The sequence below is a fragment of the Macaca mulatta genome, chromosome 12 (assembly GCF_049350105.2).
Source record: "Macaca mulatta isolate MMU2019108-1 chromosome 12, T2T-MMU8v2.0, whole genome shotgun sequence".
Classification (NCBI taxonomy): domain Eukaryota; kingdom Metazoa; phylum Chordata; class Mammalia; order Primates; family Cercopithecidae; genus Macaca; species Macaca mulatta.
The window spans coordinates 27,241,550-27,255,831 of NC_133417.1; the positions used below are offsets into that span (position 1 = coordinate 27,241,550).

Below are 14,282 nucleotides of genomic sequence, written 5' to 3' on the forward strand. Positions count from 1 at the left end.
TTTTGGTAACTGTCTGACTGATGCTAATAAAAATTAAAATGTCCTATTAAAATGCCAACAGACTGCAAGACGAAGATGCCAGTAGTACCCAGCAGAGACGCCAGATATTTAGGTATTGGAAGCATGTTTTCAATACAGTATTTAAAAAGTAAAGCATTTTTTTCTTTACTTTTTGTTCCCCCGCATTAGCTTTTCAAAGTTTTATTTCTAAATTACAGAGTTAATAAAGATGCTTCAGGGAGATCCACAAATAGCCATCAAAGCAGCACTGAGAATGAGTTGAAGTACTCGGAACCACGACCCTGGAGCAGCACAGATTCAGACAGCTCTCTTCGAAACCTGAAACCTACTGTAACCAAAGCGAGCAGCTTCAGTGGAATCTCAGTCCTGACAAGAGGTGATAGTTCTGGAAGCAGCAAAAGCATAGGCAGGCTTTCAAAAACAGGTATAAATATCTACACAGAACTGTGCAGTCATTAGTTTTCCTAATGTTATCTTAGGTCCTTATTTATCAGATGGCTTCTAATTCTCCTAAAATATAAAATTACTATCAACAGTACCTTGACTACCTCCAAAATACTTAAGGGGTAATATGTTTCTTGACATGAGGATTCACTCTCTGTCCTTGAGACAGATTTATAACCATAAATTACCATAAAAATTCTTCTCTATTGTGACATAAACTTAATCAGGTAAGTTCACTGAAACGTTATCTCTTGTTCGAATGCCCATAGGTGATTGGAAATTCTTTATTACTTATTCATAGTTGGTAGAAGGCATGGTTTCTCACCTAGGATTATTTAACACTGATTGCATTTTCAGCTAATACTATCAATTATTGATTGCATTTTTTATGATAAAGTTCTTCATTTTCCATTAAAAAAAAAATTAAATTGCTGAGGATATTTTGAGGAATTTAAAAACCAAAAATAAATAACTGTTAAAAATGACTGAAAATTTCAATAATCTCCTCATTCTACTACCTCCTTCCTTGGAGTTCATTGTCTCATAACATTTCTTCTTTTCATTTCCACTAACTGGCTTCAATACTAAAGAAGCTCATGTGTTTTTAGGATCCTTGAAGATCTTTATTTTTATCCCAAAATAAGCATGAAAGTCAGAAATGAGTGTTTCCCTGGCCGGGCGCAGTGGCTCACACCTGTAATCCCAACACTGTGGGATGCCAAGGCAGGCAGATCACCTGAGGTCAGGAGTTCAAGACCACCCTGGCCAACATGGCAAAACCCCATCTCTACTAAAAATATTTAAAAATCAGCTGGGTGTGGTGGCGCATGCCTGTGGTCCCAGCTGCTTGGGAGGCTGAGGCAGGAGAATCACTTGAACCCGGGAGGCAGAGGCTGCAGTGAGCTGAGATCATACCACTGCACTCCAGCCTGGGCAACAGAGCGAGACTCCATCTCAAAAAAAAAAAAAAAAGGATAAAAGGAGGAATGGCTATTTCTTCCTAATCTATTTGGGTGAGCCTAAACATAAGGTATTGTACGCATAAGAATTGAAAGACATATTTGAACTGAAGGGCTGTAATCAATGCTTTAAATTATTAAGGCTTATGAATTGCAGTTGCCATCTTTTTAATGTATAATGTGGTCGTATTGAAAATATCTTAGTATCTATGTTAGGATTTTGTGAAAGATAGGTAAATTTTATCAGTATAAGAAATCTGCTTGTGTACCAAATATGCATTATTTGGAAAATGGCCACTAGGTCATCATAACAAAAGAAGCTATTTATGTATCATGAGAAAATTAGGTAGACACTCTGCCAAATTAAAACATTTTAAGAATATGTACTATATGTATTCTGTATTCTCTTCAGAGATGAAAAGAAATATTAATTGGCCCTTTTAATAGGCAAAAAAAAGTTTTTTGTTTTTAATTCTTAGGTTAAATTGATAAAGTTTTTATGAAGAGTTATTTTGGCACAACTTAAAATAGAATCTGTCCTTCAGAAGGCAGTCTATATAGTGTATCATAGTTGTTTCATTCATTAAAGATTAATTCCATCCCAGAGTCAATTCTCTTATTCAAAACCTAATTAACTGTATACATAAGATGCAAATCATTGTCTTTCTTTGTCTTGTTGGCCACCTTTTTTAGCCATTATGCTAAAAATCAGTGACATTTTCAGTTCCTGTGTAATAGAAAATGGAATAAATTCAGGGATGAAAGCATTTAAAAATCAGTTATCAAATTAGTTCAGTAAGAAATAAATTTTAAGTTAACACCCGTATAAGTACTTGGAATATTTTTCCTGATATCTCTGTCCCTTGATTAGATAAAATACTCAAAGTTGATTTTACATTTTGGAAAAATGCTATGCTAGTAAAATGAGAAATTAGATTCTGCAGTTAAACTTGACAATTGTCTTAATACAGAATTTATCATTTATTTCTTACACTAAATCTTTCTGTGTTCTTATAGATAAGGGGTTTCTGGTATTAAAAGTTTTGGGCATTTTGCTGTACTAAATTCTTTTTCCTGGGGGAAAATTATCTATATATTCCTAGGTGTTAATCTAAAAGGTAAAATGTACATAACTTTGTCCTTTTGGGAATGTGGGTAATTTGCTTTTTGTGGCTGTCTGTGGCTGGTGTTGTTATAAATGTGCTTAAGTTGCATGCTTTGGCAGTGATTTCTCTGACAACTTACGTAATCAGTTTGCTGTATTAAACTTGTTTGTTATGGGGAGGGTAAGCAAACGTGGACAGTAAATTAAAAAGAGCCAATGCTTTTATGTAGTAACTGCATGTTATGCAATGTAAATTTTATTGTTACGTTTTGAAAACCTGTGTTTTTATATGAGGTTTAAAAAATCCCTATTTTTCATTACTCCTTTTCTAGGTTCTGAGTCTTCTGGTAGTGTAGGGTCATCTACAGGCTCTCTTTCTCACATCCAGCAGCCTCTTCCAGGTACAGCTCTCAGCCAGTCTTCTCATGGCGCACCTGTCGTCTATCCAACTGTCAGCACTCATAGTTCTCTTTCCTTTGATGGTGGCCTAAATGGGCAAGTCGCATCTCCTAGCACTAGCTTCTTTTTGCTTCCCTTGGAAGCGGCAGGCATACCACCTGGCAGTATTCTGATCAACCCACAAACAGGTTGGTATCCAGAAAAAGGTGTTTCAGGAATTATCTGAAAATTTAAGGATACTTATTAAATGTATTTTCTGAATATATGTAGTCAGCTTTTTATTATTCATGATTAGCATTTTCCAAGAACTTTATAACAAAAACACTTATGCTAGGAAAGTTTAAAAGACATTTATATCGGGAAGCATTTTTTCCCCTTTTGACGTCTGTGACATCGTCTAGGCCAAATAATAGCCCAACTATAATTTTAAAAAATTTATTTCCTAGGAATAAGACAACTACCTACAAAAGAGCTTTGTTTGATACAACAATTTTTTTTTAACCAATATTGACTTTTTGGGATGATACAACAATTTTATACTTGGGAAAATCAAGTGCATTTTATGAAGAAGGACTGAATAAGCAGTTTTTTTTTTTTCATTATATAATGGAGGGGGAAAAAATAATTACCTTCAGAATGTGGTGATTTCCTACTGAGGAAAAGCTAAAGAACATCTTATTGGTATTAAAAAAAAATTGGGGGGATTCATGTATTAATATTGACAGTACATATTCTTTGCAGTTAGCTAATAGTAATTTACATTTTTTAGCATTTGCTTTTACCAAATGCTCTGTTAGGTGCTTTAAATATGTTATAACCTTGTTAGGTAAGTGAAATCATTTATAGATAAAGAAACTGGACCTCAGAGAGGTGAAGAAACTGCAGTTATAGTACAGTTCACTATGTAAATAGGTAAAAATGATTTGTATAGAAAAAATATGATCATTAAAAAGGTCACAAGAAGTCTTGGTCTCTTCAAGATAGCATAGCCCAGTCATTTGGCAAGGTAATGAAAACTCTCCTTGATCTTTTGATAACTTTAAATCTCATATATTTAGCTGATGTGGTATCATCATAATGGCAGTAGTTTACAGGCAGATACAGGTGGGAGTATAAGGTCTCTAAGTGTTCCTGAACCTTTCCTTTCGTTTATAGTAGAAAAATCATGGCTTGGGACTCATTACTTTCAGGTTTATTCACATCTCTTTTTAAGATAAAGTAGGCAAACATTTGTTCTCTTATAAGAATTAAATTAGCATAAATAACTGATTTTTCAGAAATTCAGTTTTTGCTTAGTAATTACCTTCTTATTCTTCAGGTTATTATATTACTAACCTTCCTGTTTTTGTCCAGCAAGATGTAAGATGATTTAATATTTTACCTTTTCCTATTATTTTTCATTCAAAATATATTAATATGGTTTTGGTAACATGAAAGATTCATTTGCTTAGGAAGGGATAGAGTGAGAAGCTAATTGGTCTGAAACTGAATTGTACTATTAACTTAAATGAATCCAAAAGTGATCTCTTTGGTTTTTGAGAACAGTGTTACAGTACATTAACTTTCTTCAAGTGACCCTTAATTTGGATTTGACCGCCTTCACCCAAATCTGCTCCACCCATTTTTTTAAACCAAATTATTATTATTTTTTTATTTTTTTATTTTTATTTTTTTTTTTGAGAAGGAGTCTTGCTCTGTCGCCCAGGCTGGAGTGCAGTGGTGTCATCTCCACTCACTGCAAGCTCCGCCTCCCGGGTTCACGCCATTCTCCTGCCTCAGCCTCCCGAGTAGCTGGGACTACAAGCGCCCACCACCACACCTGGCTAATTTTTTGTATTTTTTAATAGAGACAGGGTTTCACCATATTAGCCAGGATGGTCTTGATCTCCTGACCTCGTGATCCGCCCGCCTCGGCCTCCCCGAGTGCTGAGATTACAGGCGTGAGCCACTGCGCCCGGCCTCCCAAATTATTTAGTAGTCAACAAATACCCAGGACAACTTGTTTTTAGTTATCTATAACTATCACACAAATTATCAGTATACTAATTGATTAAAATAATTTTACTTTGGAGGACTTTTTCTGCTTGATAGCTGTAGACTAGTATAGTCTTCTCTCCCAAATATTATTATTTTATATCATAAGTTTCCTCAAAAAAAAAAAATGGAGAGGGATTTCCTATGGAAGAATAGATGTTAAGACAATTTAAGAAACTGTTTTTCAGTCAAATTTTTCTGTGTTTCTCTGTATTTTTCTCACTCATAGTCATTGAACCGTTAATTTTTATGCACTCCTTTCTTGTTTCTTTTTTTAACAATCCAATTTTAGTAAAGAAAAATACTAATCTTTCAATCTATTTATTGAAAAAATGTCTGGAAGACAGTATCTGAAATGCTAATGATATTATTATGGGGAATTCCACAACAGCAAAGACACGGAATCAACTAAATGCCCATCAGGGATAGACTGGATAAAGAAAATGTGGTGCATATACTCTATTAAATACTATGAAGCCATAAAAAAGAACAAGATCATGCCCTTCTCAGGAACACAGATGGAGGTGGAGGCCATTATCCTTAGCAAACTAATGCAGGAACAGAAAACCAAATATCACACGTTCTCACTTAATAGTGGGAGCTAAATGCGGAGAACATGTGAACACATGAGTGAAACAGTACACACTGGGGCTTATCAGAGGGTGGAGGGTGGGAGGAAGGAGAGGATCAGGAAAAATAACTAATGGGTGACAAAATAATTCATATAATAAGCCACTACAACACAAGTTTACCTGTATAACAAACCTGCACATATGCCCCTGAACCTAAAAGTGAAATCACACACACATACACACACACACACACACACACACACACACACACACAGATTATGGGGAATTTATTTTCTTTTTTGTCTCTTTGTTATTTTTAGAAATGTTACTTTTTGTAATAAGGAAAAGTTGTTTAGAATATATGTGTAGAGAAACTGGGTGCAGTGGCTCACACCTGTAATCCCAGCATTTTAGGAGACCAAGGAGGGTGGATCACGTGAGGTCAGCAGTTCGAGACCAGCCTGGCCAACATGGTGAAACCCCATCTCTCCTAAAAATATAAAAATTAGCCCAGCGTGGTGGCAGGTGCCTATAATCCCAGCCAGTCTGGAGGCTGAGGCAGGAGAATTGCTTGAACCCAGGGGAGGCTGAAGTTGCAGTGAACTGAGATCATGCCACCACACTCCAGCCTGGGCTGGGCAACAGAGTGAGACTGTCTCAAAAAAAAAAAAAAAGTTGTAAAATAAGGACAGTACCATCAAGATTACAATTTGAAGCATGAAGCTATTAATCATTTTAGTTTTTCATCCAGTTCTAATCTTATTTGTGAAATATATGTAAGGTGGCCTCAAAATTAGGTATTTCCTACCTCCTAATAAAAACTAATGAATAACTTTCCAATATCCTGAAGTCAAGCGTTTTCTCTTTGAACTGAAATATAGCCTTATAGGACCCCAATCCTGTGACTGAATTTCTTAGGCTAAATGTGTTGCATAATTCAGAGTTTTTCAGAAAATACCACATATTATGAAATAAGGCTGGGATTACTTTGGGAGGCCAAGGCAGATGGATCACCTGAGATCAGGAGTTTGAGACCAGCCTGGCCAGCATGGTGAAACCCCATCTCTACTAAAAATACAAAAATTAGCCATGTGTGATGTCACATGCCTGTAATCCCAGCTACTTGGGAGGCTGAGGCAGGAGAATCATTTGAACCCAAGAGGCAGAGGTTGCCCTGAGGTGAGATTGTGCCACTGTACTCCAGTCTGGGCAACAGAGGGAGACTCCGTCTAAGAAAATAATAATAAATTAATTTAATTAAGCTCACTAGCGGTCTGGGCCAGTACCCCTTAATAAGAAATGCAGTAAAACATTTGAATATTTAAGTGAGGGAAATAAAGACTATTGATAGCCTCATGTCAGATCAAGCATTTCCCAAACTAAGGAAATCTGTTTTCAAAATATTAGGTTTTTTTTTTTCAATTGTGTTTAAGGGATTTTGGATATGCTTTGTAAATTGTTAGTAAAAGGACCTATTTTCCATCTGTATTCTAAGTTGTTTTTTTTTCCTTCTTTTTAAATTTTTCAGGTCAGCCCTTCATAAACCCAGATGGGAGTCCAATTGTGTATAATCCTCCTATGACTCAACAACCAGTTAGACCCCAAGTGCCTGGACCTCCACAGCCACCTCTGCCAGCCCCACCTCAACAACCAGCAGCTAATCACATTTTCTCACAGGTGCACATATCCACGATTACATAATGCTAAGTTGACTAGCCTTTACATATTTGGGACTAAATTTGCTAATTAAAATTGAGATAGCCCAAGTAAGTATCTCTTAGAACTTTAATATTCTGCCACCAGTGATGTTCCACTCAATACTCATAGGAAAAGAGAGAGAACTTCAAAGACTTTTCCCCTGATAAATACCGAAAATATATTGGAAAGAAGAGAATTGTTTTAATCTTACGAGCCTGTCTGGTGAGTATTTTATCCCTATTTGACAACAGCAAGAAATGGACAACAGGAGGAATAAAAACAAAACTGAGATTGTTCATTGGCCCAGTGAGCAAAGTGAGTTGTTTTAAGATTCTACAGATTAAGCAGTTAAAAGAAACTGAGATAGGCTGCTCAGGTTCTACAAGATACTCTTCATCCATTCTACCTACCCTATGAAAGACAAAGCGATTCTGAGTTAGAATTCCCAAAAGTACTCTCAATAATATTTTGAGTTTGTAAAAATGTTTAGAATGTATACATTCATTTCACATTTGGTCTTTTTCCCCTAAAGATGTAATATCCACCTTTGGCGAACTTGATTATACCAGTATGAACTCTTATTTTTATTCTAACTTTTTTTTTTTTTTTTTTTTGGCCCAGGCTGGATGTAGTGGGATTACAGGCGTGAGCTACTGCGCCCGGTTTATTCTAACTTTTACAGGTTGTTTAATGTATCAAAGTTTATGTAGTTATATCTCTTTTTCCCTGCAAGACTCTAAATATTTCATTGGTGAAAACATGCAGAGTGATTTTGTATGAAAGAAGTATGATGGGCCAGGCGCAGTGGCTCACGCCTGTAATCCCAGCACTTTGGGAGGCCGAGGCAGGCGGATCACCTGAGGTCAGGAGTTCGAGCCCAGCCTGGCCCAAACGGTGAAACCCCCATCTCTCCTAAAAATACAAAAATTAGTCAGGTGTGGTGGTGTGCCCCTATAGTCCCAGCTACTTGGGAGGCTGAGGCAGAAGAATCACTTGAACCTGGGAGGTTGCAGTAAGCCGAGATCAGGCCATTGCACACCAGCCTGGGTAACAGAGCAAGACTCTGTCTCAAAAAAATAATTAAATAAATAAGTGAGTATCCCTTAAAAAAAGAAGAAGAAGAAGTATGATGACAAACTTGAACTGGAGAAATTTCATTAATTTTGCTCACAAATGATATCATTTGTATTCCTGGGTTGAAGAACGTACAAGTTTAATTATATTTAATGGTGTGAAAGTCATAAAAAATAATTGTACTTCTGGCAATTAAGACTCCTAATACTGGGCAAGGCAGTTTTTTTTAAAAGAAGAAGAACTTACAGGCTTTGGATACACTTCTAAGACCATACAAATCAGTTAATGTATGTAGAAGAGATTACCTGAAACTATTTCCACAGACTCCCATATTCCCCTCCCAATCCCATTTGGTTACATACACTGAGCTTGCATAAAACTTCTTCCCTGGCTTTCTCTGTCTTGGCTTCAGTCAGCTTGGTCCCAAAGAGTTTCCTCTTTATTATGCAGTCATGTAGTTGTCTTTGCAGTGCCATGTATTTCACCAGGAGCTTTAAAGCACTAATTTTCATTTGGTTTCATTTTTATTTAAATTTCAGTGGAAATAATGTCAATCTGGCAACTTTTAAAAACTCTGGGATTTATCTTTTCAGATTATTATCTCTTAGAACTTTGTCTGATTTAGTTATAAGAGACAGTTCTAAATGAAGGTGTAGGCCACCTAATTTAGAAACAGATGCTTTAATGAACTATAATTTGAATTCTTGGGATATTCACCAAATTTCGTAACTTATTTTTCTAGCATTGCTCCAAGTGTTTCAGGTAACGCATCATCAGATCCAGAAACAGAGACTCAAAGAACAAGTGATTCTAAATAAATATATTTTGCACAATCTGAAATAATTCATCAGTGAGATTTCAAATAACCAAACAAAATAATGCTATGATTTCCAAAGCCTGCAGAAGAGCTACTTTTTTTGGACGTAACATAAAACCAGTTACTTTAGGTGAATGTTGTTTTGCAGCGAATTGCAATTCAAGTAGGAAAAGGATTGTGCTAAGACTTTTTCTTCTCTAAATGGTGTCAGAATTTCACTTTCACAGTTTTTTTCATTACTCTCTGAAACTCAGGAAGACATTAATTCATACCCTTGGTGCTCTTAGTACTTTCCTTAATCCCGCAGCTGACTAAAACTTTTGTTTCATCTGACAATTACATAGGAGGTCAAGTCATCTGAAAGTTATGTCTTAATGGTTATCTGACTTAATAACACATCAAGTAGCCTGTTCTTGAAAATTCTAAATCTATTGCACCTCATGTAGTATAATATGTACTGTCATCCATTAGGAAGCTCACTTATTTCTAGCCATGAGTTTTGTGAGGAACCAGATGCTACTTTATGGATCTTTCAGCTTTTACTGAAAGATTTTTTTAATGCTTTAATTATAGTTTTTTTGCTTTATTTTAAGTTTATCTAAGCCTTTGTTTTTTAGAAACCATTGTGTTGATTTTGTGGTAAAAGTGCAACTCAAATCATTATCTAATATCTCTCATGTTATAGACAAACAATGTCTATCTTAGTTGACATAGAAGTTCTCTATTTAAACTATTGCCTGAACAATCTTAATTCCATTAGTTTATCTAACATTTTTAAAGTACTGTCTTCAGAGATATTGTTCAGAAGGAGATGCATGAATATACATTTTAACTAAGAGTTTTCATCAAGTAAGATTCCCTGGGTTCCTCATCTACTTGCTTATGTGACTGTCTACAAGTCACTTAATTGACCTTAGTCTGATTGCCTTCTGTAAAGTGGGTTGCTATAGTCTTTACCCAATATGTATATTACCTTTTTTGTAATAAACAGTATAAATATGAGAAAATTAAACAGATGCCAATTTTAGTTAGTAGATGGCCAGCTGTATTCCCAAGATTGAAAAGTGATTACAACTTCTTTTAAAAAATAACACCTGTTTTTGAGTGCCCCTGGGAAACATAAAACCTTTTTTTTCCAGAAACTCAGGAATATTTGATTAACGGCCAGAGATTTTAAGTAACTAGTTTCTCAGCTCCTAACATGTTAATAGAAATGTGTTTAATTACAAAGGAAGTGTTTATCTTCCTTATATAAAAGAGATGTGTTTGTGTCTGTGTGTGCATGTGTCTGTATGTATATGTGTGTTGTTCCTTAGGCTATCATTCTTAATAGTTCCCACTGTATTTTTTTACCCAGTGCATTTTTCTTATAAAATTGCTGGCCAGGCACGGTGGCTCAAGCCTGTAATCCCAGCACTTTGGGAGGCCGAGACGGGTGGATCACGAGGTCAGAAGATCGACACCATCCTGGCTAACCCGGTGAAACCCTGTCTCTACTAAAAAAATGCAAAAAAACTAGCTGGGCGCGGTGGCGGGCGCCTGTAGTCCCAGCTCCTCGGGAGGCTGAGGCAGGAGAATGGGGAACCCAGGAGGCGGAGCTTGCAGTGAGCCGAGATTGCGCCACTGCACTCCAGCCTGGGCAACAGAGCGAGACTCAGTCTCAAAAAAATAAAATAAAATAAAATAAAATAAAATTGCTAAAAGTTAGGGGCTTTGGTCCCAAAAGACTGCTTAATTTTGCCTTATCAGTAGGGTAATTGTAACAGTTATTGTGTAAGTTATTGCTGTCTGATAGTAAGAATGAATTTTTTCATTTATAATTTAGTATTATACTGCAAAATAGGGCAGCCCTTTCATAAAACCAGGAAATAATGAGAAGTAGTTTTGCTTTGACTGACTTAACCCAGGGGTCTTGGTTAAATAATAGGATTCAAAATGCCTAAATCACCTGTTCCCATTAATCTATAATAAAGAAATATTTTATTGCAAAAAATTATCCTCCTAATTATGTAATAAATTCAGGCATACATGTTTTTGAAACTTTTACTGTATTAGAATTTCTTCACTTTGTATTGTTTTTGTTGTTTCCTATGTTGTTATATTTTAAATGACTTTATAAATGTGGTTAAAGCTATTGCCAAAAAAGTGTAAATTTCCATTTTATGCAATTCTTCTAACGTTTTATTCTGACATTAACATTGTTTGCCAACCTGTTATTCTTTAGCCTGTTCGTCCTCTGCAGTCCTCTTCACAGCCTGTTCAGTACTCTACAGCCCCTTACCCATCCCCGCTCCTGCCAGTCTCACCCACCCAGCAATACTCCGTGGTACTATATCTCTATTCACCTCCTGCGTTGTTTCTGTGGGTGGATGTGTGATGAGTGCTCAAGAGTGTCATTAATGTAATACGATCTTTTGTGATTTTTTTGAGTCAGGTTTACATATGTATCTAAAAAAAGTATTTCTAATTCATAGTAGAAATAATTTATTCTGTTCCATAAAATATTGGTTATAGTGGCTTATTATGGTGATTGTTTAATCTTTTCCTGCTTTTTCATAATGAAAGAATTTTCAGGTTGATTATTCTAGTCCTAATATGTTTCAGCAACTTTCTCATTGAGACCAGTGCAGGATCTTTGCTGTCCTGGGATGGTAGCTTTCATCTGAGTTTAGGCATTGTATTTTCTCACCAATAGTGAAGGTCCAGTAGACTCAGTACCAGTTCTTAGGGCGAGTTGTAGCTTACATCTACAGAGGACTTCTAAGTGTATTTTCTAAGAAGATTTCTGGATATTTAATCTGTGACTGTAAAGTAATGATACTTTCTTCAATCCAAAGTATGCCCCCAATTTTTATTGGAATAAGAAAATGACTTTTTTCCAAGGTGACTTTGAGAGTGGTATACAGTTATGGTACTTCTATTAACAATATTTGATCATATAACATTGAAATTACAGTTCATAGGTACATTTTTTTCTTTTTGAAAGCATTCACTAAGTTAGGCTAATAGTGCTAGAGTATGTCAGAGTGACTATTTGGGAAGAGAAAAACCATATATTTTCAATCATTAAATCAGGCGTCTCCTTTCGGTCCTTTATCTTCTCCATAGCCTTAATTTTCTTCGGAAAATCCAGTAGATCTAGAAACTGCAGACATGGCAGCTTTGATCTGATGACTCAATTGCCACAATTTTGTGTTAACCTTTTAACAAAATGTGGTATATTTTGTTGCCAGTCTGTAGATTCTTGGGAATAGGGAGCATTTTAACCCTATATCATCATTTCAGTTATATTTTTCTGGAACAATAAGAGCTGGTCCTTATCCTGTTGAATTAGAGAAATGTTTGTCAGATAGCACATAAATCATAACCCTTGTCTTGGTAGGGCACCATTTAGCAAAAGCATAGGAAACTGTCATTTGACTTACATTTGTCAAATTATCTGACTTCCAGAACAGACTGAAAAACACAAGGGAAGAATGGAATGTATGGCCAAATTATTTCTGAAAGATTAGAGAAAGGACTGTGTAGTTGGATTTTATGTATTTAATTTCTACAAGTAATTTTCATGGTTAGGGATACAAAAATGCATAGAATTTGAATTTTGCCTTCTAGGAAGAGGGGAGATAATTTAAAGCAAAACTAATTAGTACCTTGCTCATTGCTTGGTTTTTGAAGTCCTTTCAGAAAATACTAATTGTATAATATGAACATGGCCAATTTCACTTCTACATTCTAATGTTAACTTTCATCTTCATTTAAATAAATGTCTTCATGTTTTAATGTGAAATGTTGTACCCTACTCTTTTCTGCATGCTGTACATCCCCATTAGATATATTTTTTAAATAATTTATAATGACAGCATTGTAATATTCAACAATAGAGTTGTCATTTTTTTGAAGCTTCACTCTGTTACATTATTGCTGTTGTAGAGATATATAATTTCCATAATATGTACCACTGTACCTTATTTTAAAATAGGAAGTATTTTTCTTTGATAAGTTTGGCCTATGTGTAGAAGGCTTACTAATTTTTGACTTGTTCCTTTTTTAGCAGGATAACCTTGGGTCTCAGTTTAGTCACATGAGTCTTGCTCGCCAGCCATCTACTGATGGTTCTGACCCTCATACCACCATGTTCCAGTCCACTGTGGTTCTTCAGTCTCCACAGCAGTCTGGTTATATCATGACAGCAGCCCCTCCACCACATCCTCCTCCACCGCCACCACCACCACCTCCTCCTCCTCCCCTACCACCTGGGCAGCCAGTCCCTACTGCTGGATATTCTGCCTCTGGTCATCCTGTCAGCCAGCCTGTGCTCCAGCAGCAGGGATATATTCAGCAGCCATCACCACAGGTATATTGCTTTTTAACCTTTTCTTTCTTGTGGAAACCTCTCACTTAAGATCAGTTTTAACTTCAAAGAACTTGTTTTTAAATTCTCATGAAGAGAATTTGTCAGAGTCTATAAACAAAGCATATAGTCATCTTTCCTCCTCTGGAGATTTTCATGCACGTGCTAAGCAACCATATGACAGGTAAATGCTCCAGTTGGTTGGTAAAGTATGTGAGCTTTAAGGGTTTTTTTTCTGACTGAGAGGTATGGGTTTCTAAAAAACTAACCTAAGGGAAACACAATAAAGTGTAAATCCACTGTAAAAATAAAATGGTAAGGCAGGGCACAGTGGCTCACACCCGTAATCCCAGCACTTTGTGAGGCTGAGGCAGACTCACAAGGCTGGACTTGAGCCTAGGAGTTGGAGACCAGCCTGGGCAACATGGCGAAACTTTTGAATGTTTAACTGACTTTTAATTTCTGAAACAGACTATCCTTATATGTCGTGGGATTCAGTTTGCTAATATTTGTTAAAGATTTTTGCATCTATGTTCATGAAGGATATTGGTCTGCAGTTCGCTTGTAGTATTTTTGGTTGTACTCTCTGGGTGGTACTAGCCTTAAAATGAGTTGGGCATTGTTCCCTCCTCCTTTATTTTCTAAAGGTGTTTGTGTAGGATTGATGTTACTTCTCACATGTTTGCCAGAATTCATCAATGAATTCATCTATAACTGGAGATTTTTTGCAGGGAAGGGTTTTAAATTACAAATTTAATTTCTTAGTAGATATAAAAGGATTCCAGTTCTCTGTTTCTCTTTGGACTAA

The 14,282-nt window shown here is 36.1% G+C and overlaps 1 protein-coding gene across 37 annotated transcripts in view; it reads left to right on the plus strand.

The window, feature by feature from the left end:
* R3HDM1 (R3H domain containing 1) overlaps positions 1-14,282 on the plus strand; it is a 125,835-nt gene that overhangs the window by 37,511 nt on the left and 74,042 nt on the right. For 9 of the 37 annotated variants that reach the window (XM_015109985.3, XM_015109989.3, XM_015109995.3 and 6 more), the window contains 6 exons: positions 62-112; positions 219-445; positions 2,862-3,116; positions 7,063-7,211; positions 11,348-11,449; positions 13,175-13,477. In XM_015109985.3, coding sequence (XP_014965471.3) covers positions 62-112; positions 219-445; positions 2,862-3,116; positions 7,063-7,211; positions 11,348-11,449; positions 13,175-13,477 — 1,087 coding nt within the window. The remainder of the gene's footprint in view (positions 1-61; positions 113-218; positions 446-2,861; positions 3,117-7,062; positions 7,212-11,347; positions 11,450-13,174; positions 13,478-14,282) is intronic. The other 28 variants (XM_028830663.2, XM_077956915.1, XM_077956930.1 and 25 more) reach the window with 17 other exon arrangements.